At 41.2% G+C, this 24,107-nt stretch overlaps 1 protein-coding gene across 2 annotated transcripts in view; it reads left to right on the top strand.

The window, feature by feature from the left end:
- The first annotated feature begins 7,735 nt into the window (after nucleotides 1–7,735).
- LMNB2 (lamin B2) overlaps nucleotides 7,736–24,107 on the top strand; it is an 859,966-nt gene continuing 843,594 nt past the window's right edge. For both annotated transcript variants that reach the window (XM_044090624.1, XM_044090623.1), the window contains exon 1: nucleotides 7,736–8,150. In XM_044090624.1, coding sequence (XP_043946559.1) covers nucleotides 7,932–8,150 — 219 coding nt within the window. In that variant the 5' untranslated portion in view covers nucleotides 7,736–7,931. The remainder of the gene's footprint in view (nucleotides 8,151–24,107) is intronic.

Raw genomic sequence — 24,107 nt, 5'->3', positions numbered from 1 at the left:
AACTCTCCAACCAACATATATCCATCTGGTTACCATACACAATCTAATTTACAAACCCAATGCTTGCCCTGCCCTAAATAAGCTTATCATAGGTGTTTATTAGGCTAATGATCACAAGGGCCTTTTTAAGCCTAGCACTGCTATGCTTAAAATACAAACCAAACAGATCACTCAGACCAGAAGGCAAAAACTTGCAAGAAATCTCTAAACCTTCCAAACAACCAGGGCAATGTCTATACCACTATATCTCTTAATTATGGAACTCTCTCCCTTCAACCACCAGATCAGTCCCTTACCTGTCACTCTTTAAAGGCTCCCTAAAAATACACCTTAATAAGCATGGCTCTACTCATGTTTAACACCTGGTTAATCACCCTCCCTTCTCTCTGTTTCTGTATTACCTCATTTCATATCTATAAACCCTCCTCAAAAACTCCTCTCCTCTCTTCCTTACCATGAATTTATACTCCTTTTCCTGTCTGTCTAAAACCGTCAGAAAAGTAACTACCCCCCCCCCCCCCGAAGTAAGGCTCTTATGTTAATATGTTCCAAGTAGATTATTTCCTTTTTCTATAGAAATCCATTGTTAAAACATGTACAATGTAAAAATTTTATTGCTAAGCTTTAACTATTGGACATTGTTATCTTTAATTTGTTGAAAGTGTAATGCCTTAACTTACTTGTTGTAACAATTTGTAATTTATCTGTGTACAGATGTAAATGTCTAAAGGTGGAGCTTTTCTCCTTGGGCCTCTGCTGAAAATGGGTTCTGTGACCCAGTTGGACTATCCTGGTTAACAAACGTCAACTAAATAAATGACTCCACCCAAACTCAGGCCCAACTCAGCATATACAGGTACTAGGCAACATATTCCCATCAGCTCCTTTATCACTTAACACCTCATCCATTATTTCAGCCTTGCCTTCACATATACCATACCAGCTTACAAAGTGTTTATAACAAACTCCTTGAAGTGCACGCATGAATAGCACGACACACTCCAGATATATTAATTGCCACAGAAACCTGGCTCCAATAGGAAACAAAAAATGAAGAATTTGTCTCACTGGCTGTAACATTATCAGATTAGACATTGCCATAAACACACATATACACACACACACACACACACACACACACACGAGATACCTCCATTTTCCCTGACACCCTGCCAACTTTCTGTAACTTGGAAATCCTACCAACCATAAAACTAAATATTCATGAGACAATCATAATCATGGTTATATACATACCCCTGGGTAACAATGCTAAAACACCGGAAGATATTCTCTGCTGGTCCTCCTCAAAAATCACTCATGAAACCATAAGATTGGGTGATGTTAATATAGATTGGCAAACCATACAGTCTGAAAATCTAACCAATAATACAAATCTGTATAAGTTCATCCAAATTATAACCACACCAACTAGATATAAGAAAGACCCAGCCAGAGAGTTAACCCTCGACAGGATCCTAACATTCACTTCAAATAAAATATCATCCCATGGAACTGTCAGACAGACTAAATGATCAGTCACCAATCTACACCATAAGGTACCAAAGCAACAGCCCCTAAACATGGCTTTACAGCCTGATAAAAGTATCTTCATAAATAGCAGTAAGTTTTCTTATCAATACACTACATCTCTTATCTAGAGTCACTAAAGACTTTCTCCATAGATGGTGCTGTCTCTGAGTTCAACAACATCTTCCTAGGTGTTTTAAACAGACTAGCTCCCATTGGAATAAACAGATTCAAAGGCAACCCTGCCCCATGGCTATACTTAGCAAATAAACAATTCATAAAACAAAGAGACAAAGCATGGAGCCTCTGGACAAAAAATAAAAAAAGTTCCCACTTTACTAGCATATAAATAACTAAGAAATCTAACAAAACCACATATCACCAAAGATAAAAAAAAACTATTTAACCAATCAAAATATACACACTAATAATCCAAAACTGTTCCGAGCCTCAGTCAATAAACTGTTAAATCCAGGACAAGCTATGCTGCCAACACCAAACACACAGAAACAACATTACAGTATAGCCAATCAATTCAACACCCACTTTATACAGACAGTCCACTCCTTAACCAACCAGGTGACTAATCAAGCTCTTGAAGTCCATATTCAATCAAATAACCTCCTTCAACATCCCCCCAAGACAGTTCCAACACATACCATCAAAAACAGATTAAAAATTAAGGTATTCTATAATTGCCCCTGTCAATTTACTTGGTAACTATCTTAAGCAGCTAAGGCTATTGCATATTCAATTTCAGTTCTGATAAATGGATCCATATCTGAAAATAAATTCCCCACTCTATGGAAAAAATCATTCATTATTCCTCTGCATAAGGGTAGAATCAGTACAGATCTTTCAAATTATAGGCCAACTGACATTTTATCTCACCTATCAAATGTATTAGAAAAATGTATTCCTAAGCAATTTATCAACTATCTAGTAGATAACTAGCTTCTGTCTTCAACTCAATATGACTTCTGTCCCCCTCACAGCACAACTACTGCATTGCTGAGTTTTGTTAATACTGTCAGTACCACAAAAATGCCAAACACCTGGTCTCTAGCATCTCCCTAGACTTATCAAAAGCTTTTGATACTGTCTCCCACCAGAAGCTGTTACATAAAAGCTCATCCTTAGGGCTCATCAACTCTTCACTATAATGGTTCCATACCTACCTTTCATACAGAACACAGGCAGTGAAATGGAAAAATGATTTCTCCACCTTCCTGCCTATAACTGTTAGTGTTCCACAAGGATCTGTACTAGGCCCCATACTTTTCAAAATATCCATCAATGTACTATACACTGCTACAAAAATGCTACCCTAGTTCAATACTCTGATGACTTGAGCATAATCTGCTCTGCCAAACCTCTTTCTAAAAACCAGGACCTTAAACAACAATAACTCTTTTCGATTGAAACATGGCTAACTTATTTACAAGTACTTCTAAATCCTAAAAAAGCTACATTACTACTCTTCACCCTACAATATGTCTACCAAAACAACACTACTCATTATCATCTCTGCCAACAGCATCATGGCAGAACAAGTAAACCACACAAAATTACTGGGTGTCATCATAGGTTCATAGGTAGGTACTAGGGCCTATTGGCCCTAGGGCCTATATAAGCCTAGCCAAATGGTACCCTGGCTTTTGCCTCCCAAGAAAATTATTTTCCTGTGCCCCTGTCAAGCAGAGCCACAGAAGTGATCCCGGAGGTGAATTTCCTATCTCCCGTCCAATCATCAAGATTTTTCTTGAAGAGTGCTAATGAGGAGCTTTGTTTGATATAGATAGGGAGTTTGTTCCAGAGTATGGGAAGTCTCTGAGACAGGAATCTATCTATAGATGACCAGTTGAAATTCGGCCACCATCTATCACACATGGTTAAAAAAAAATCCAAAACTAAGTACATTATACAGAGTAAAAATCTACCTCACTGACACAGCCAATGTACAGCCTTTACTTTCTTACTGCCATCTCCCCTCTGTGGGACCCAATCTTCACTAAATTTCAAGTCTCTCAACTGTCTAGACTTGATCAATGTTATAATAAAACAGCTATATTTGCAGTAAACACATCACTGCCTATCTCTCAGAGAATTAAACTGCTTAAAACTACCACATTACCTAGCTTTTTATCAGCTACAATACAGACTTCTCTGTAAACCAGAAAGTTGTCCAGGCCTTAACAACTTAATATAACACTACTCCCTCAGATAGAATTTTATACTTTAGAGAAACATCACTACAACCAAGTCATGTGAATCTCTATATTCAAAAAATACAGCTAAATGAAGGAACCACATCCTTCTTCTTCTTTCAGCTGTTCCAGTTAGACGTCGCCACAGCAGATCATCTGTTTCCATTTCTTCCTGTCCCCCACATCTTGCTCTGTCACACCAACTGCCTGCATGTCCTTTCTCACCACATCCATAAACCTTATCTTAGGCCTTCCTCTTTTCCTCTCACCTGGCAACTCCATCCTTAGCATCCTTTTCCCAATATAACCAGCATACCTCCTCAGCACATGTCCAAACCAACGCAATCTCGCCTCTCTGGATTTGTCTCCAAACCGTCCAAACTGAGCCGACTCTCTAATATACCAGTTCCTAATACTGTCCATCATTGTCACACCCAGTGCAAATCTTAACATCTTTAACTCTCCTACCTCCAGCTCTGTCTCCTGCCTTTTTTTCAGTGCTACCTTCTCCAACCCATATAACATAGCTGGTCTCATTACCCTCTTGAAGACCTTCCCTTTCACTCTTACTGGTACTAGTCTGTCACAAATCACTCCTGACACTCTTCTCTACCCACTCCACCCTGCCTGTACTCTCTTCTTCACCTCTCTTCCACACTCACCATTACTCTGAACTTTTTATCCCAAATATTTAAACTTATCCACCTTCGCCAGCTCCACTCCCTGCATCCTCACCATTCCTCTATCCTCCCTCTCATTCACACACATATACTCTTAGTCCTGCTGACCTTCATTCCTCTTCTCTCTGGAGCATATCTCCATCTCTCCAGGGTCTCCTCAACCTGGTCCCTACTCTCAGTACAGATCACAATGTCATCTGCAAACATCATAGTCCACGGGGACTCCTGTCTGATCTCATCTGTCAACCTGTCCATCACCACTGCAAATAAGAAAGGGCTCAGAACTGATCCTTGATGTAATCCCACCTCCACCTTAAACGGATCTGTCTCTCCCATTGCAGACTTCACCACTGTCACACTACCCTTGTACATATCCTGTACCACTCTTACATACTTCTCTGCCACTCCTGACTTCCTCATACATACCACAACTCCTCTCTAGGCACCCTGTCATATGCTTTCTCCAGGTCCACAAAGACACAATGCAACTCCTTCTTTCTCTATACTTCTCCATCAACACTCTCAGAGCAAACATTGCATCTGTAGTGCTCTTTCCTGGTATGAAACCATACTGCTGATCGCTAATCATCAACTCCCTTCTTAACCTAGCTTTCACTACTCTTTCCCATAACATCAAGCTGTGACTGATCAGTTTTATCCCTCTGTAGTTACTACAACTCTGCACATCACCCTTATTCTTAAAAATAGGTACCAAAACACTTTTTCTCCACTCCTCAGGCATCCTCTGACTTTCCAAGATTTCAGTAAACAAGAACTCCACTGCCATTTCTCCTAAGCACCTCCATACTTCCACTGGTATGTCATCTGGACCAACAGCCTTTCCATTGTTCATCCTCTTCATAGCCGTCTATACTTCCTCCTCGTTAATCTGTTTCACTTCCTGATTCACTATCCCCACATCATCCAACCTTCTCTCTCTATCATTCTCTTCATTCATCAGCCCCTCAAAGTATTCTTTCCATCTGCTCAACACTCTTTTCGCTTGTGAGTACGTTTCCCTCACTATCCTTTATCGCCCTTACCTGCTGCACATCTTTCCCAGCTCAGTCCCTCGGTCTAGCCAATCGGTACAGGTCCTTTTCTCCCTCTTTAGTGTCTAACCTTTCATACAACTCTCTATATGCCTTATCCTTTGCCATGCTCCTCATCTCCTTATACTCCTGTTTACTTTCTTCATCTCTCTGACAATCCCACTTCTTCTTCGCCAGCCTCTTCCTCTGTATACTCTCCTGTACTTCCTCTTTCCTCTGTCCAGATGTCACACCAAGCACCTTTCTAGCTGTCTCCCTTACCATCTCTGCTGTAGTTACCCAGCTATTTGTTAACTCTTCACTGCCCCCCAGTGCCTGTTTTAACTCTTCCCTGAACTCCACCTTACAATCACCCTTTTTCATCTTCCACCATTTGATCCTTGGCACTGCTCTCACACTTGTCCTACTCTTCTTGATCATCAACACCATCCTACAGACCACCATTCTTTGCTGCCTAACTACACTTTCTCCTGTCACTACTTTACAGTCTCCAATCTCCTTCAGACTGGCCCTCCTGCATAGGATATAATCCACCTGTGTGCATCTTTCTCCACTCTTGTACGTCACCCTATGCTCCTCCCTCTTCTTAAAATACATACTCACCACAGCCATGTCCATCCTTTTTGCAAAATCCACTGCCATCTGACCTTCTGCATTCCTCTCCTTAACACCATACCTGCCCGTCACTCCCTCATCCCCTCTGTTACCTTCACCAACATGCCCATTGAAATCTGCTCCAATCACCAGTGCCTCACCCTTGGGTACACTTACCACCACTTCATCCAACTCACTCCAGAATTTTTCTTTCTCATCCATCACACACCCAACTTGCGGAACTTATGCACTAGCAACATTCATCATTACACTATTAATTTCCAGCTTCATAAACATCACTCTATCCGACACTCTTTTCACCTCCAAAACACTCTTGGCATACTCCTTCAGGATAATCCCTACCCCATTTCTCCTCCCATTCACACCATGATAGAACAATTTGAACCCACCTCCTATACACCTGGCCTTACTCCCCTTCCATCTGGTCTCTTACACACACAATATATCAACCTTCCTTCTCTCCATCATATCAGCTAGCTCTCTCCCTATACCAGTCATACTGCCAACATTCAAAGTTCCTACCCTCACTACTACATTCTTAACCTTCCTCCTCTCTTTCTGCTTCCGGGCATGCCTTCCCCCTCTTCTTCTCCTCCTTCGGCCAACAGTAGCCCAATTTCCACCAGCACCCTGTTGGCTAACAGCACTGGTGGCGGTCGTTGTAACATGAGGCCAAAATCTGAACAGTTGAGAGCTGTAAATGTGAATGTCGTTTTTTTATTACTAAACAAAGGAACAATCAAGAAAATGGGAAATGGACAGATACCATCCCCCAAACCTGAGGTGCGAGTCGTCTTCCCTCTTTCTGAAAGGATTTTTTTTTCAAAATCTGCCCTGGGTGTTGTGTGGGCTGCACCCCATAACAAACAGAAATATAACCATACACATAGGTCTCGCCATTTGTGGGAATGTTGAGTCAAGTCCTAATCTTCCCAACACCCCTGCTCCAAATGTTAAAAATGCTTCACATTTTCTATTAGTATATATTTACAAGTAAAGCTTAAATGTTATTTTCCTTCACTGTTAAATAAAATAGCTACAATACAGTGTGCCTGGACATGTGTGTACAACATAGAAAATTTTAATACATCTGCGTTTCATAGTGCCTTAGACTCTAAAATAGTTTTACGGTTAGCAGGCATCCATATCAGGGAACTGCCTGTAACGATTTAAAGAGGTGTAACTTTTCTTATGTTACACTTGAAATTAGCAAATCAACAATTTTATAGTTTCTTATACACAACTTCAAATATACACTCTCACTGCTGTGTTATAACTTGCATCTGTTATAAATACCCCCAAAGCGCAATCCCTATGGAATTGTATTCGTTCCTGTCAACTCCATGTTGCTCTTACCCCTAATAATAATAAATACCCCCTATTGATAATAAATACTACTAATAATAATTATAAGAACTAAATTGAAGTAGTCCGGACACTCACACAAAACAATCTGGCAAACAAACCTAACATCTTACGGATAACAAGAATAAACATTTAAAATGTTAAGATTTTCTTTCTAAATAAACCACGTATTTCTTAAACCTTATCTCACTGATTGGCAGTGAGCCCAGAAACATCGGGCCTAGAGCCAATATTTGAATTCAAGGACTACATTTCCCACAGTGCTTAGATACTAGGTAGGACACCCGCGCTTTAGGTTAGAGTGGTCGGCCATCTTGTTTCTCTTTCATTCTATTCGTCTTAGTGTGTATGAGCGCTTATGTTTGAATGAATTTGCAGTAGACTGTAATTTAGTATCCGGTTTCATAACAGCAAACTTGTTTAGCAGTGTACCATTATTCATAACTTGTTAGTAAAGTACTTTTTAGTGCTGTCCTTTATTGACGATGACGACTAAGACCCCGACGCGCTCGGCCCCTTCCCGGAGCAGCGGCTTAAGCACCCCGCTATCGCCAACCCGAATTTCCCGGCTTCAGGAGAAGGAGGAGCTGCAGAACCTTAATGACCGCTTGGCAACTTATATTGAGAAGGTCCGCTGGCTTGAGCTGGAGAATGACCGGCTTACGGTGAAAATCTCCGAGAAGGAGGATGTCTCCGTACGTGAGGTTGGTGTCGATTTGGGTCCAGCATGATAATGTATTATTGAATAGCGGCTTGATTATCCCATTGATCTCTGTTTTAAAGTAAGCGGTGGACTTATGCATGTTGGTGTGGATTTCGACTCTGTTTTAATTGCAGAGGTTGTTGGCAAGGTAGCCGCTGAGGTTTGAGCGATAAGGGCTTGTCATTCATATTGCCTACATTCAGGAAGTTTCCTGATTTCACTTAAAGAATGATGTTTCCCTCCTTTTTTTCTTATTTACGGGTTTAGTTTCTTAAATGGTTATAAAGTTTGTATGATACTACGTTGGGTAGACCCAGTCTCTTTCTGCAGATTTCCCATCAGTATCATAACCCATCGGTATCCTAACATTTGTGAAATTACTATTTAATGGTGTGCGGCTGTGTAATAGTTATTGACTTGTTTGGCTATTTACTTTGTGTAATTATCATTGCCAGTTTGTATTAATTTAATAAGTCTTACGCCCAGTTAAATGACATTAGAGTTACTAGAGTTTTGTTCACACAATAAGGTCTCGGACCTTTGCTAACAATATAGCTGATGTGTTTGTCAAGATCCTCGTGTCATCTTGTGTATGTTTGATTGTGTTGTGTATTGATTTCCTATGCCTCTCTGTACCAACAATGAATACCCCGCTAAACAAAAATAAACAGAGTAGAACACTTTATCGCTTTAGTTTGCATAACTGGTTCTTCCTGTTGTTACAGTAATAATTATTTTGTAGTACTTTCCTTATCGTTGAAGGGTTTAGTTTTCTAACTAGATCTAGGTTGGGAAAGCGCTGCCACATACCAGTAATTGGTGTCAGGAGCTGCATTGCATTACTATAGATGGGTGGATGTCATGATAGCCTTGTCGTAGTTGCAGATCTGTGCACTATCGACTGCTTTGTTTTGATTGCTGATCCCTTTGCAGCTGTTCTAGCCTTGTGCTACTCAAACCCTTTTCCTTTAGGTCAGCTCACTTCATGCAGCAGCTGTGAGGCGGGGGTTAAGGCAGCTAGTTTAAGTGCAAGTTGACTAGAATATGCTTAAAACAGATTTAGGAGGGTGAGCAGTGTAGTGCATGGTTCCTGTCTCTTGCATGGTAGTTTTTAAAGCTTGTTGGCATGTTTTTGGACAGCACATTGAAACAACACCAGTTTAAGTAAAGGGAGACAGCATTTGCATTAAGTAGTTAGGGTAAATTTTAATTGACGTACGATCCTTTTTGATAACGTAATGGAAAATGTATTGGCTGATGTCGGGTGTACCTGACTTTGTAACTGAAATCCTTGCAGCAGGAAGTCCCTTTTTGCTGATCGTTACAGCAGTCTATCGAAATGCATTGTAGTGTATCCAGGGCAGTAATTGCCCTATTATTGCTTGTTTAAAACACAGCTGGGTGGATAAACACAAGGCTGTAAAACTTAGGATTGTCAGTTTCCAGATGAAGCTCGACTTCAATCTTGGCTAACTAAATGCACCCCCTATAGTTTCCACTTACACGTGTTTCTGTTATTTAAGTGGACGAAAAGCAGTTGGATTGAATTTTGATAGAGGTAAACCTACACAGTGCAGCTTAATTAAATTAAATCCTTTTGTCCGTAATGAAACGCATTTCCTAAAAACTCCATACTGCCTGGTACTTAATATGGTAGGACTATGCTTTGCGTGTTTTACAGTCTGGTGTCCCTGATTAATGGTCAGTGCCTTTCTTGGCGATAGTGTAGTGTACTGGCTCACCTTCAGTTCTGTTGATTTCATGTTTAGCATATAAAAAAACTGTGGCATTGTATAGTTCGGAAACAATAAATATTAATTCATACTGGATGAATATTGAATAATTTCAACTGACGTACAACAACGGGGGAGGGTTTTGGGCGGTGCTTGCTACTGCCCATGTGGTGAGCCAGTACACTACACTATCGCCCCTGTATTGAGGTGGCTGTAATTAAAAACAAATGCTGATTACTTGCTAGAAGTGCCTTACTTGCTGCTTCTTCAAAGTGCTCATAGGTGTTTTATTGGGGAGGTTTTTGGTAATGCTCCAGTTTATGTATCTTCAAAAGTAGAACAAATAATAGTAATGGGGACGTGTTTAAAAAGTGTATAGCGTCTGTTTAAAATATATAGCGTCTGTTTAGGGATGTTTGTTGCTTATGTCGTTTTTCTGAATGTCCCAGTATTGTGCCTCTACCTTGGTGTTTAACAGACATTGTTTTCCTTGTTGTTTACTGTATGATTGTAGTTGGACCAGTTTGGTTAGTAAACGCAAAAGGGGTGTGTCCAGGCAGCTCTTCTGTTATGCAGTTACGTGTGCACTTTTTAATTTAGGCCGTTTATTCTTTCTCTTAATTAGAAACTTTGCGTAGCAGTTGTGTAGGAAGCATGTTAAAAGTATGTTTCATTTTGTTATTGCTGCTATGTAGTTTTGTTAAAATGGTGTACCCCTGCTTCAGAGTTGCAACAACCTTGAGACTTTCAAATGCTGTGCTTCTGCTTGCTGTGCCACACTGCGTGTTAATTGTATGTACAGAGCTGGAGAAGATGTGATTGGTGGGGGTGGAGCATCCAGGTGTCGTGTGTGTACTGCCTTCAATTTACAGGGCAACATCAGCAAGACTAGATTAGTAGCGGACACAATTTTTGTGTAGCAGGCCTACTATCTCTCTAAAGTAACTCAATCTCTGAATTAGAATGAGTAGGTGTACAAGGGAAGCAACCCCCAAATACACCTCACCCCCCATAGCTGTTAATCTCCCGTAAGTTGGGTAACTTACCTGTTGTTGCTGTGCTGCTTAACAGAAAAGATAATCTAGTATTTGAGCATGTATGTGTACACACACAAATACAAAACTCTTCTCAAATATGACTATTGTACAGTATATGAAAATGTGCTCTGGCAAATACTCCTGATTTTCTTTGGACATCATGAGGTTATCATGCAAGTTTTGTACTCTGCTAATAAGCTGCAAGACATTGTATGATTTAAATACTGTCCTATACATGGTATTTTGGAAATAATTGATATGCAAACAATTCTCTCTCTAACGTGGTGTAAATTATTTTCCAATAATGTACAGAAGATACCATAGTAGGTATGGTTCTCAACTGATCGAGGTGATTCTTGGAACCTGTAAGATCATTTTTTTTCTTTCCAACTGACAACTGGCCAGAAGTACAGTTAGTCGGGGAAAATCATTTCGCTGAATGTGTAATGCTTCCCTAGTGTGAAGCTGCACTGTATGCATATTAAGTATCTGATAGTGATTACCATGCCAATTCTGAAGGTCCTGGTATAATGGGGAGTTGGGGTTGTGGGTTGAAGAGGGGACATGGCCGTTAGCTTTCTTAAAATCAGTACGTTTGTTTGTATTTGACATTTCTGGCAGTCGCACCATGACTTGCCTGCTACTGTCCATGGTGGACAGTTCCATGCATGTCCATCTACAGTAGTGCATATAAACACCTCACCGTGGGTTACTACATTAGCCTTGCCCACACCCACATGCGGATAATTTTAATTCAGTTTGGTACATTCACATATCTGCCAGTTAACCCTTAAGACATTTTTCATTGAAACCCTGTTCCTTTTTACTTAGTACAAATTGAATATAAGCAAGCATATCTGTTTTCATGTGTTATGCAGTTAACTGGGTTATTGTAGTTGAGTTGTTAATGAGTTTTAGCTTGCTGCTTGTTTGAATTTTGCCGTGTTGTGTGGAATGCATTGTAATATAAAGGGGTTTCCAATTTACTGGTGTGGTAGCTTTATCAGTCTGCCATTTACAAATCAGGAATTAAAAAGATGTGAAGGGAGAGGACAACTTGTTGCAGTTTGGAATTTCTGCAGATGTGTGAGGGATTTTGTGCTTCTGTTTTTAATCCCTGTATGTTTTTATGTAAGTGTTCTCTATGCACACCTTTAATTTGTAGTTGCATCTTAATGTACTATCTTTGTATTAAATATAGGCTTTGTATGTGTGAGACAATCTGTTTTCACATTAGTGTTCAATTGTCCTCTCAAAACGGCCAGTCCTTGGGTCCTTCCTGTCTGTAGTACCGAGATGCACGCTATTCTATTGTGTTGGCATTTTGAAACCTAAAGTGCAAGATTTCTGTTTTGCATATCTTTCCATCTCCAGATTTTACATTTTTACTTGCCTTATGAGTATAATTCATGTATGTGGTAACGTTAAATGTGTGTAGCTTAAAGTCTTATAATGTCAGTTGAGGATGGCCAGTTTGACATTTTGTGAAAGATGATAGAATGATTTCACAAATTGCTATTTGACTTTTGCAAATTTAGCATGTAATCTGTTTCACCTTTGTAGTAGGGGCTATTTTGGCTATGATGTCCCCTCTGTCTCTTTCTGTCCCACAGTGCGCATCTTACTACTTGTGCCATGTAGAAGCACTGCTTGCACCTGTCTTTGGTAGTCCTTTATCACTTTACCCCTGACATTTTGTGCCAGTTGTGCCCTTCCCTTCTCAGCCTTTCCTCCCAGATATGTGAGCCTGGTAAACTGTCTAATTTATTTTCTTTCAGTACTGAGCCTCTGATTTCCTGCCTAAGAGCACTGTAGGAGAACATATCCCAAAACTCTTTGGGTTGGTTACATTTGGGCATTGTGAATGAGCAAAAATCTAACGGGGTAGTCTGTCTGGGATTTATAGTAACTGAAATTTGGGGGTACTGAATCAAGATAAGAGGTTCTTCCACAATGCCTGGACAAAGCCTCCTTTGGGGATTATTGTTTACATTCATGGATACCTTACTACTCCATACTGTTTCATGGCACAGAGAAAAATTATAATGATGTGGGTAGCCTGGGGAAATTGGAACTTGTATGTATCACTGTGTTGCTGGCAGTCGAGAGTGAAATGATTTAACTGTCTGGAATGGAAGGTGTTTTGAATGAGTAATGGGTTGTTGAAAAGTCTGGATGGGGAAAAGATAAGTATGTCAAAGGAAGAGGACACTTTTGAAGACATGCAAATACTGGTTAACATATGAAATGGTGCCACTGTAGAGTGACTGCATTTGGGGCCGTCGTTTTAAGGAAGGGCAGGTGTCATCTGGGTGGGGACTTAAACTTGGAAGCCTTTGCAAGCCATGTTTTGGTACTTAATATGCAAAGGCATGCTTGGTTTAACATTTCTTTTGCTAAATATTCCTCAGTGTGGGAACACCCATTTTTGTTTATCCAATCCATATGTTAAAAGTTGAGTAACTTGACAGTAGTAATGTGCATAATTTTTGTTTAAGAAATATGCAGTTAAGTTTGAGTCTTGTTAGCAAGTTGGTGTTTTCTTTTTTAATGGAACACAGAGTGGTCATCTGTAGCCGTTACATGGGTAATTGACACGTGCTTTTTGTATGGGAAGCTTGGTTTGTCTGAGTGAGCATGACAGGTGTGACTGTTTTCAGGAACTTGTACAGTAGTGCTGAAGTAAGGTAATCTAACACATTACCCCAAAGCACGGGTGTAAAGGTTTCTTTTAAGTAGTACCACATTACAGCAGTGACAAATGAACTACATATGCGACAAAGCTTCTTGCTTTTTTGTAAACCTCGTGTAACTGATTTGGTTGGCTCTTGACAGGTTGCTTACAGGTAATGGTTTTCCTTTGCATGTGTTTGGGGATGTACAAAGTTCAGAAGTACAGTACATGGGAAGTTCTGCTTTTGTGTTGCATGTGAATTGGACAGTATGGATCATTGCTATATCTGGGTAAATAACTTAAAATAAGTGGAAAAATGAAAAAAAAATTGTAGCCCCCCCCCCCTGTTGTTGTGTTCTCTGCAAGTAATCCTGCATGCCATTTTTAAGACCTTAACAAGTAGTCCTTTCTAGGTTTGTAGATAGAACTGTTGTCAGTGGTGGTGCAGTCTGTATACTTTGTAGTCTTTATTGCTGATTCTGTAAATTTTTATGTATCCTCTTCAGCCTTTTGTGGTTGGTTGTGGAAGCTGTTGTGAAAATTGCCTTTTGTCATGTACAGACTTTAGAGAACCATTCCTGCTGGTGAGAGGTATGGTGCTTTTGGAGTCTTGCACCCCAGACTGACCTGTCCTGCAGGACTGACTTTGTAGAGTGCATTTAAACACTGAAGTAAAGTTCAGAATTTTTATTTAAGGCTTCTTTCTGTACTGCTGCATTTGCTGAGACGACAATGATGTTGCACAAACATAGCACTTGAACAGTGTCCATAATATCACACTCTGTTTTGTAAAAAACACAGCTGACTGCCTCTGTTCCTGGACATTGGGGAGTGCAAGAGTTGATTTTTGTAACTGCTTTTCACTCTTGTGGCCGATAAGACTATGCTGGGTTTGCTTGGCATTTTGGGTGACTCTGTTTTTCTGAATTATTTCCTTCTGTGAGGTAGCTTAAAAGAAAACTTTACACAATGTTTGGGTGGTGCTGATTGAGACTCTGCCGTGGCAAGTAAATACTTTTAATCTGAGCTGCATGAAGGCTGACATGCTGTTTGTGTTGTGGTGTTTATAGATATATATATATATATATATACACTTTCTCTGCCTAGTGTCTGAGATTTTCAGTTGCTTCGGTTGCTATTTAGAGTTTGTGATGTATTTGCGGAGAAGATGTATTACAAAACTATGGGGCTTCATCTAGTATTTGATTTAGCTCCTAAATTTATTTGTTTATTTTGTATAGGTGTCATGTAGTCACTTGTAACCTTGTAACTAGTGAGGAATATGGGGGGCAACTTTAATGATCGTTGTCACATTCTTTCTGCATTCTGGAGCTTTTTAGTTAAGGAAATTTCGGTTTGAAAATAAAAACTGCCTTGGTTTGCTTCATGGGAATGCTGCATTCTATTTGTGAAGCTGTAGAAGTAGTGTAATCAGGAGAGCAAAGTGTGCAATCGTTTGTTTAAAATTTGATCCAACAAGGAGTGATTTTCTTTTGAAAGTTGCCTAATGGTGAAGATTTAAATTCAAGGAGAGGGTGACAGTGGAATAATTTGTAGAGCCACTTTAGTGCCTAGAAACCTTGGGTGTCTTGCAATTTCCTTTTTCCTCCCTAACCTTTATGGTTGTTTGGGGTATCAGTTTTAATGAAAATAGAAACTATTCTCACGGATTAGTAGAGCACTAAGTGTACCAAGATAATGATTTTTTCCAAGTTTTCCTATAATGCAGCCATCTCATGTGTAGATTTTTGTTTTGAAATTAATTTGGTCATCTCACTTAACTGTACATGGATTATTCCAGACAGCATATGCTAAGGAGAACACTTTTGGCCAACGTCAAAGGCTGAAACAATACTAATTTAATGAACTGTAGTCATACCCTGACTTGGGAATGGAGTCTATTCCTGTCATGGTATCAGAAGCACAAAACACTGTAATCACCAGGTGCCAAGTTCAGTTAATGACCAACTTTTATATAATTTGCGTCCTAACTTTGCTGTTAGTGCGCCTTCTCTAACGTTTGATTTTGCTCACATTTAACCTTGCATTTGCTTGCCTCTTTCATTATAATTTTGAGTGGAGTACAGGAGGGTATCGTCTGAAGTAATAGCATATTCAATTCCATAGTTTATAACTGATGATTGTTTGGCTTCTCCTTTTGACTGGGGTGGAGACCTGTGTTAAGCAGAGTAAGCATTGGCTTACTGGGGGAAATAAACCTGATGTACCTTTTTTAAAGCATAAAACCAATTTGAGAAATGCTGAAGTCATTGCTTACAAATCAGCATAATTCCTTCTAACTGCTGGTAGAACATGGTCTTGCACAGCCACCTCTTGTCACATGGGCTGTCGAACAACATTGTCACATGGGCTGTCGAACAACATAGCCATCACATATGAAGATAGCTGCTTTTCATTATTTGTGGAATGTAGTTGCCAATGGATTCTGGTTTCCATTATGTAGTGTCGATGCATTCACTAGTGGCTCTGCTTTACTTGTAGCTTGTACATTTTGTGGCAGATTGCCTCATTCTGTTTGTCCATAGAAGTGCCCACATTGTCCATAGAAGTGCCCACATTGTCCAGGGCTGAGAGTCCCCCAACCCCCCCCCCCCTCCTGCAAGTATCTAAATTTGAGGTGATAGGATGATCAAATTAATGTTGCAGTATTTTTGCTATATGGGTTATTTCCTGTGAAGGATATAACGGCTGACCAGCTTCCAACGATTCTGGGAATCTTCCACATATTCAGACTGTCAGTTCAAGCTGAGCTGACTTAGACAAGTTTGGTTGCAAAGCCCTCCAGAGCTTTTCTGCTACTGAAGAGAGTGAGCTGTTTGAGGTCAGTGTTTGGCTTGTGCATTTCTTTGCTGGATGGGCTTTCCCGTGGGGGTGGGGCTTCCATTTTCTTAATTTTGTTGTTGCTTTTATTTTATTTATTTTTTTCCAAAAAAGTTTTTTTATAGCTAGGATTGTTGTCTTAATGGACTGTCTTGACTGTGACCTACTTTAAAGTTGAGTACTTTTTTTTTTTTCTCCTGTTGGTTTAAAAGTTGTCAAGTAACGGAAAACATTCTGTGGAGAAATTATTTTATTTTTGCGATGCTGGCATGGTGTTTTTAAAGTGATGTATGTCACAGTTTTGTGGACTGGTAGTGTTCAGCAGTGTCTGCTTGTCTTTCCCAGGAAAGAGGCACCATTTTCTGCTTTATCATTCAAATGGCTGTTGGTCCCATCGTCAGTCCTTCCAGCTACAGAAATTTAAAAATTAAGCAAACAGCCTGCTGTGGTGGCAGAGGTTATCAGTTTGCACCAGCTCCAGGTGGGTGACACTTCTGTGGCTATTTGTTGTACCTTGGACCATTTGTCTTTTTATCCCTGATCCCTCTGGTGTAGCACCTGCCACTGTAGAATGGGGCTTAGCCACATCCTCTGGGGCTGTTTGGGTCCTCTTATTGGGCAAGGGGACAGTCACATTCCTCGGTCCTGAGGGAAGAGAATGCTGTGTCCATCCCTGGGGAAGGCACTTCTGCCAGTAATAACAAGATTGACCTCATTTTTCTTGTCAATCAAAAGCTGAAACCCTAGCATGTATCTACTGCTCCTTAATTTTTTTGGTAAAAGTAGATTACAGGGTCTGGCTCAAAGTTTAATTCGACTATTGGTCCTTGTAAAAGAGTGCTTCCCCTTTTCCAGAAGAGATTCAAGATTTCTGAATCTGAACAGGGACATGCAGGGTTTTTCCCTCTGATTTCTGATAGACTTCGAAGAAAGCTCAGTTTCAGATTCTTCCCTTGTGAGTTCCTCTTTCTCCGAGACTATTGCTTGAATGTGCTAGTGTTTTCAGTGGGAGAACACAGAGGTATTTTCAGCCGCTCAGAAAATACTATGAGTTGTGTTTAGAAGGATTTTCCAGAACCTATGTTCATTTCTTTCCTTTTCTAGCTGCTTTTAGATGTTGTTACTGCCTGCAGTTTTCCTGATTAGGCAACCAGCTGCCCCTAAAAAAGGCAGTTAGGATGTGTAAAGTTCCTCAGTCTTACATTTTTATACACTGTTCCCAAACGTGACCCAACAGTTATATATTTAGTTGGTCATTCTCTGCTGCTAAGCACATAGTCAATTCCAAGCCTACTTTTCCTGGTAAGGATGGGAAAATTGATAAGTATAGGAAAAAGTGTATACTTCAACTTTGATTTTCAGAATTTTGAATGTTCTGTCTTCTATGTTTGTTCTTAACGTTCCTTGTGCTTTTTGTGACATCCCCTCCTCTTAGCCAGTAATTAAGGAGCCTTAATCCTCACCACTGACAATGGAAAGGGACATTCACGTGGAACAAAGATACAGTATTTTCAGATGCAGCTCTGTGCACCAAGCACAGTTTCCCTTAAGAGCACGCACGGAACACAGAGTTTGGGGTCTGGGTCTCTGTCTCTCTCTCTCGGCCCCCAATAAAACTCTCCAGTGGCACAGCTATAGAGTTGAGTCCTCAGCTGAGTGTCCCAGGCCAAGTCCTCTGTGAAACCAGTGCTGTGTGTCCCTGCTCCAAGTAGCTGATACACGCACACACACACACCCCTGGGAAAGGCTGGCATGGATTTACTAGCAATGCCCCTCTGCCCAGGCTATAATCTACTTAACTGTCATCGGGACACTCCAGCTACTCTAAGGCTCTTACAAGGGTACCAAATAAACAATATAGTTAATATCACAGGAGATATTAAAATAACATAGATGAATAGATTCACAGAGATGCAGACAAACTACTTATCTCCCTATATCTTCCTGACTGATCTGAACAATTACTATTCCCTGGTTACTTACTAAAAACAAGGAAAGATGAAGTGTGTGTGGGGGGGGGGTGATCCTTCTATGTCAGGTTTCAGAAAACAGACAGACTTCTCATCTAGTATTAAAACATTGTTTCAGTGCTGGATTACAGAATGACATCACATGCATCTGGTCATCTGACGTTTGGTTCCTATACAACCCCCCCCCCCCCCGCCCCACACAAACTAGAAACTGAACTTGAAGGGAGGAGAGGCTGGACTCTGCCCTTCTGAGCTGGGAATTTATGGTTAAATGCTTATAGTGCCTGCACATTTGAACTGCTCTTACTGAAATTGGTACACCTTGTTTGCTGTAGCATAGACTAGATCCAGGCCTGCTGAATCTAGCTTTGTTTGTATAACTTGAGCACTAATCCATGCATTCTTTAAAGTATTCAATTGTATTTATTACTGCTTGGTTGTAACTTGATTAAAGTGTAGCTATAATTCTAAGTCTTTTGGATTAAGCACTTGGGCTTCAGACCAGTTGGTTTACATTAGGAAGGTTTGTGGCCTGCACTGTGGTGGCAGGACAGGTAGCTTACATCCTTCTAAGTTGGGAACTGCTGATTGAGGGCTCAGTGTCTGTTATTCTAAAAGTGTATTAGTTCTGGTTTAAGCACTTGGACTTCAGGCCAGTTATTTTACATTAAGAAGGTTCATAGGTTCATACTAGGCTATCTGCCCGAGGGCATTTACAAGCCTAGCCCATCGTTTTGTGGCTTACGCCACCCCTTTAGTATGGGGAACTATACCCATTATTTTGCTGTGCCTCTGTCGAGCAGTGACACTGAGGTAATCCCTGGGGTATATCTGCGATCTCCCATCCATTGGTCAAGATTTCTCTTGAACAAGGCCAGCGAGGTGCTCTGCCTCACATATACCGGGATCCCACAGCATAGGGAGTCTTTGGGTGATGAATCTATCCCTCCAGCACGTCCTATTAATAGCCGTGTCGAGGTTTAAGTCTCCCGCCCTTGTGGCTCTGATGGATCTAGATTTTTTGAGGTGGAGCATATTCATCAAATCTGGGTTTGACATGGCCTTGTATGTTAGGCAAAGGTCACCTCTGAGCAAGCGTGCGACTGAATAGAGCTGGAGTTCTTTCAGTCGGGCAGCATAGGACAGATTTTTGAGACCCTTTATCCTTTTGGTGAGGAACTTGTGTGGCCTCTCCAGCTGCTGCAAGTGTCGGGTCAGATACATTCCGAATGGGGCGTTGTACTCAATCATTGGTCTGATGAGTGATGAGTAAAGGGAGACTATGACCTCCCTTGATCTAGATGAGAATCCCTTCGTGATAAGGTGGGCAATGTAGAAGGTCTTCCTAACTACTTTAGCTACATGGGTGTCGAATGACAGACTACTATCAACCTGGGTCCCCAGGTCCCTGATAACTTCTTCTGTGCTCAGTGGATTGCCACCTATTTGGTAGCTAGGGGTAACCTTGTTTTTCCCGAAGGGTATGACTATGCATTTTTTGGCATTTAACTTTAGGCCATGGCTCTGGCACCAGTTATCCGTTTCTGTGAGACCCTTCTGAAGGATATCTGTGTCAGATGTGTTTTCTACTATGGCGCCCAGTTTGCAGTCATCTGCAAACTTTGTCAGTCATAACCCTCCTGTGTTTGCTTGTACTTTGGAAAAGTAGATGCCAAACAAGAGTGGGCCCAGGACTGAGCCCTGTGGGACACCACTTGTGACAGGCTTTGAGTCTGACATGGCGCCAGCAACTCTGACCCTGTGGGTTCTGTCACTCAGCCAGTTTGCAACCCATCTTGTGATGTATGGGTTAACATTTAAGCTGATGAGTTTTTCAATGATACCCGAGTGGGGTATTGTATCGAAGGCCTTCGCCAGATCGAGGTAGGCTGTATGGACTGCCTTTCCTCATCAATGGCTTTGGTGACTGTTCCGGAAAGTCAACCAAGTTTAAAAGGCATGATCTGCCTTTGACAAAGCCAAACTGGGTTGGATCCAAAGCCTGCAAATTCCCTATGTCTTTATGAGGTCCATTATGATCCTCTCCATGGCTTTGCAGATAAGGCTTGTCAAGCTAATGGGCCGGTAATTTCCAGGGTCGGTGGAGGCACCGCCTTTGTGAAGTGGGACCACAGTTGCAGTGCGCCACTCCCTGGGTACGTATCCAGAGGTAAGACTTTGATTAAACAGCTGTCCTAGCTGTGGGTTTAATTCCTCATTGAGTTCGTGGAGCACACAGCCGGGGACACCATCAGGTCCCATGGATGCTGTGTTTTTTTGCTTTGGAGAGAGCAGTTCTCACTTGGGCTTTGGAGATGTTTGGGGGGCTGCAATCGTTTGGTATAGATATTTCTCCTTTTGGGGGGGAGGGGGGGAGAAGTTTGCACTGAACCTGTCAGCCAGTATGTTGGCAATGTCTGTAGGATCAGTAATCTTCACATCATTTTGAACTAGTTCTGAGCATATCTGGGAGTTTCCTCCCAGGTTTCTAACATAGCTAAAGAAGGCCTTATGATTGTCTTATGAGTCTTTAGCTATTTTTCTCTCAAAATTTGCTTTGGATGATTTTATGAGAGCTCTTAGTTTTTTACTTATAGTGATCAAGGGTGTCTTACCTTTTAAGGATTTTGCTCTATCTTGTAGTAGCTTCCTCCTTTTGTTGTAGAGTTTGTTTATGGCTGGGGTCCACCAGACTGGACGCTTGCCTTTCGTACAAAGAGTCTTTGTTTTGCTTGGGATTGCCTTATCCATGCAGTCCTGCAGGTGCTGGTAGAAGGCATTTGTAAGTGATTCAGCGGCTTGAGTACTGTTTTCTGCCGGCTCGGGGGCCTTAAAGGAGACCACACTAGTCTTTAGAAGTGTGAAGTCGGCTTTCGAGAAGTTCTTTACTGTGGTCTTTTTTATTTCAGGTGGGGGTGGGATGAGGACCTCCAGCGAGATTCCATGTTCGTGATGATGAGATCAAGTATATGAAGCACTTACAGCGTTCACTTACTAACAATATAGCGACTAGGTCGGTGATGATGAGATCAAGTATATGAAGCACTTACAGCGTTCACTTACTAACAATATAGCGACTAGGTCGGTCACTGTTTGCTTACATTATATAGTACTGGTTCAAGTATCTCGCACATAATTTTAGGCATCCCGCCTAAACTGCTTTAGTGTTTTGCTGATAGTGTTGTAGAACCAATTTGACACACTTTATATATTTAACTGTTTTGATCTACTGGTATCTCGACTGCATCTTAATCTCAACATATCACTGTATTGTATTCTGTGTTTCCTAATCAAGCCTAGATATTCTAACTTCCTTCTCTTATTCACAGGTAGTCCCTCGCCCTAACTACTTGCGGGTTCCCCAGACACTAATCGCTCACCGCAGCAACTGCTCGGACCAGTGCAAGGATTAAATAGTCAGCCCTATCAGTACATTACTACAGGGTAAATCAGAAGATTTCCTCCTTGTTAAACAGTAATACACTAATCTCTGGAATCTGGCAATGCTGCTAAACAAAGTATAGCCCTAGCTATAATTACCTGAGGTCTGCTTCGGTACTGTACAGCCATTCTTTACTGTTTAAATCACTCCTGGCAGTGGATGCCCCGCTCCGCTTCGTCCTCGCTTCGCTCGGGCTCTGCTTCGCTCCCCTCCCTGCCCCCATATCCCACCCGCCCCCAGTACCCCTACATTTAAAGGAAAAGCCAGACCCTCCCACACCCCCCCCCGCAAATCACAACTCCTGGGACTCACCCTACTCCTCCCACCTCAAGGCCCACCCACCTTAATAAGTCAAACACCAAAACTCATCCCCCTGCAAATCCACAACTCTCGTCACTCACCCTACTACTCCTCCTACCTCAAGGCCATCCACCTTATCAAGTCTAACACCAAACCTCCTCATATCATATCCCTATCACCATCATGGCTAAATACATATATTTCATGGCCCCTCTTACAACAATACTACTCTTCACCATCTATTTCCTAACTAAGTATGAAAATCAATCCTTGGTAGGAATCCCCTTCCACAAGGGCCACACTAACTCCCAATACCATCTATATGTCGTTCCTATTGCACCTCCACTCTACCAAGACAAGACAATGTCCCCCAAAGTAGTCCACCTCACACTTCACCACCCCAAAACCACAACTAACAAAACCAACCTCAAATTACTATTTAAATTACAAAGATTTCTAGTGTACCTGAAAACTAGAATAATCATTGATGGTGACATCCATCCTAACCCAGGCCCCCCTACAATGTCAAACCCAAACCCCTCTAACTTAACCTATAAACCGTTTGACTCCCTGCTAATACTGCATCTAAACCTTAGAAGCATTAATAATAAAATTCACATCCTACATGCAATGATAGCTACTCATTCACCTGACATTATGTGTTTAACTGAAACCTGGCTAAAACCCTCCACTAAGGATCAAGAGATCCTTCCACCCGGTTATAATATCTTCAGGGCAGATCGTGTAAAGAAAAAAGGAGGAGGAATAGCTGTTACGTTCAAAAATACCTTAAATATCCATAGGAATACAGTACAACCTCCTATAATCTGCAACCTAGAACTAATTGCCCTAAAAATTTGCCTTAACACTCAAAAATGCCTTAACCTCTTAGTCACCTATATCCCACCGGGGAAGAATATAGAAAACTTAGAGCAAATCTTGTGCTGGTCAGCCACCAACTACCCACAAGAAACCATAGTACTTGGGGACGTTAATATTGACTGGTCTCTCTGCTCCACCCATACAACCCCACAACCCATTAACTTATATGGTTTTTCCCAACATATACTAACCCCTACCAGAACAGGCAATTCTCTCCAAAAAGAAAGCACTATTGACTGGATCCTTACCAATAGGGACTCATGCAACTACACTACTGGCACCCTTCCCAATGACCTCAGTGACCACCTCATAACTTATATTATTAAACACAAATGCCCTACTTTCAACCCTCCTGTATATAGACTAATTAGAAACAAAAAGAAATTTATCCCACAACAATTTCTAGATGAACTAAAATGCTGTAACTGGACCTTAAGAACTCTGCCCCTCGAGGAGAGTGTGACCTACTTTAACAACATATTCCTAAAGATACTTGACTCACATGCCCCTCCTAGACAAATTAGATCCAAAATACGCATAGCTCCTTGGCTGACTAGAGAAACAAAAATTAAAATTAAACTCCGTAACCAAGCCTGGGTCAAATGGAGAGCAACAAAAAACCCCCACGATCGAACCAAATTTCAACAGCTACGAAACACGACCAAATCAGCCGTTACCTTGGACAAAAAACAATACTTCTGCCACCTCCAGCAGAAACACAAGAATAACCCAAAGAAATTCTGGGCTAGCTTCAACAACCTCCAGCACCCAGGAAAAACTACCACCCCAACCCCCGGAAAGTTCATTGAGCAAGGGCCGGAAGAAATAGCCAATTCCTTTAACTCTTACTTCACCGAGACAATCCAAAGCCTTGCCAGTCAACTATCCTCCTCTCCCCCATCTGCCACACAACCCCAAGTTGAGACCCCTATCCAGTTCACTTTTAAACCTGTCTCCACATCATACGTATATTCTCTCTTAAAAAAACTTCAACCACTCTAGCAGCTGATCACCTCCCAGCAGAATTCTTACAAATTGCGTCTGAAGCTATTGCATACCCTATATCCATCCTTATCAAT

The sequence above is a fragment of the Protopterus annectens genome, chromosome 13.part0 (assembly GCF_019279795.1).
Source record: "Protopterus annectens isolate FY-2018-M chromosome 13.part0, PAN1.0, whole genome shotgun sequence".
NCBI classification, from domain to species: domain Eukaryota; kingdom Metazoa; phylum Chordata; order Ceratodontiformes; family Protopteridae; genus Protopterus; species Protopterus annectens.
Note: the sequence above shows the minus strand (reverse complement) of the source record. Positions and strands in the feature narration are given on the sequence as shown.